The 1,492-nt window shown below is 36.6% G+C and overlaps 1 protein-coding gene across 1 annotated transcript in view; it reads left to right on the top strand.

Moving 5' to 3' along the window:
* The first annotated feature begins 325 nt into the window (after positions 1-325).
* LOC106868848 (uncharacterized) overlaps positions 326-1,492 on the top strand; it is a 91,049-nt gene continuing 89,882 nt past the window's right edge. Inside the window, 5 exon segments of the mRNA XM_014914289.2 lie at positions 326-378; positions 380-530; positions 563-1,006; positions 1,008-1,252; positions 1,254-1,489. Of these exon segments, the coding sequence (XP_014769775.1) occupies positions 326-378; positions 380-530; positions 563-1,006; positions 1,008-1,252; positions 1,254-1,489 (1,129 nt within the window).

Raw genomic sequence — 1,492 nt, forward strand, 5'->3', positions numbered from 1 at the left:
GCAGATCGTCCTGTGGCACTAGGGGCACTGAAAGTGACACTAAGCAACAGCTGCAGTGGATTGATGATAATGTCTCCTTCTGTTTTTATGCAGTCACTTGTGTTTGGTTTCAAAGCACTCTGCTCTAGTGTCAGACACGGTCCTCCATGTTTTTCATTTAACAGCCAGGAGCTCCAACCGAATTAGAGGGACACCACATAAAATGAGAGACTGCTTGAGATGATCATGAAAACGAAGTTTTTGATGTCCATGAGGCCTACTTCCAGTCTTGATCTCGTTGAAGCTTGTAGTCCATGTGATCTGGAGTTCAGTTTACAGTAACACCATGTTGCATTATAACTTCAAAAAGATCGCTGTTGTGCCACCTTCACAAGATTTTATTGTCAAAGATACAGCACAAGACCCCAACAGTTATTCACAAATATTATAAGATTTCAAGGATCCGGCAGTTTTATATGCACAAAGTGAAATTCACACAACAGAATGTTCATAGTAAGTTAACACAAATGATAAATGACTTTCTGAAGTTAGTTGGAAGTCATTTTATGCAAATTTTCTGAAGTCATTTTATGCAGATTTGATGAATGTTCTCTATGACTGGGACCATTACAGACTTGCTTTGGGACAAATAAACACAGCTCAACTTCTAGTTGAGAATGTTTGAAAGGATTATGTTAGACTTCCGAAAAATGCTGATTCATTTTATCGAAGTAAACAGTTGAAAAAAGTAGCTCTAGGAAGAATGGTGACCATTTTGAGATGTCAGAAACAGAGCTTGGAATATCTGGAGCAAATTAGACAACATTTATTTTGTTTGCCATCCAATGATCGTAGTACCTGGACTCTTCTTGTCTGTGGATTCAGTGTTGGAAAACCAAGTTTTATTAATAAGATTACATGAGCTGATGTTGAAGTGCAGCCTTATGCTTTCACAACTAAATCATTGTTTGTTGGACACACTAATCATCAGTATTTATGTTGGCAGGCTGTTGATACTCTAGGTATTTTTGGATTATCCTTTAGAAAATAGAAACACTATTGAAATGCAGGCCATTACAGCATTGGCTCATTTAAAAGCTGCAGCACTGTATATTATGGGTATCTCTGAACAATGTAACCAAACAACTGATGAACAGACTGCCTTATTTGAAAGCATTAAACATTTATATATACCTATCTTAGTTTGCATCAACAAAATAGATGTTCTGAAATTTGAAGATCTACCAAAAACTACACAAGCTTCCATCAAGAAAAGAAGAAAATATTCTAATTATGTACATCAGTACACTCTCTGAAAAAGGAGTCATGAATGTCAAAAATTATGCTTGTGATTATCTGTCAGCCTATCAAGTGGAAACAAAGATTCGTCAGAAGAAAGATGGCATATTATCATAAATAAGAGCTGCAGTGCCAAACAAGGGAGATGATAAGGAAAGAACAGTTTATATCCCTGGAACTGTTCCTCAGAAAAGGCAAAAAATGGAAACTGGTG

This window comes from Octopus bimaculoides, chromosome 7 (assembly GCF_001194135.2).
Source record: "Octopus bimaculoides isolate UCB-OBI-ISO-001 chromosome 7, ASM119413v2, whole genome shotgun sequence".
Classification (NCBI taxonomy): Eukaryota; Metazoa; Mollusca; class Cephalopoda; order Octopoda; family Octopodidae; genus Octopus; species Octopus bimaculoides.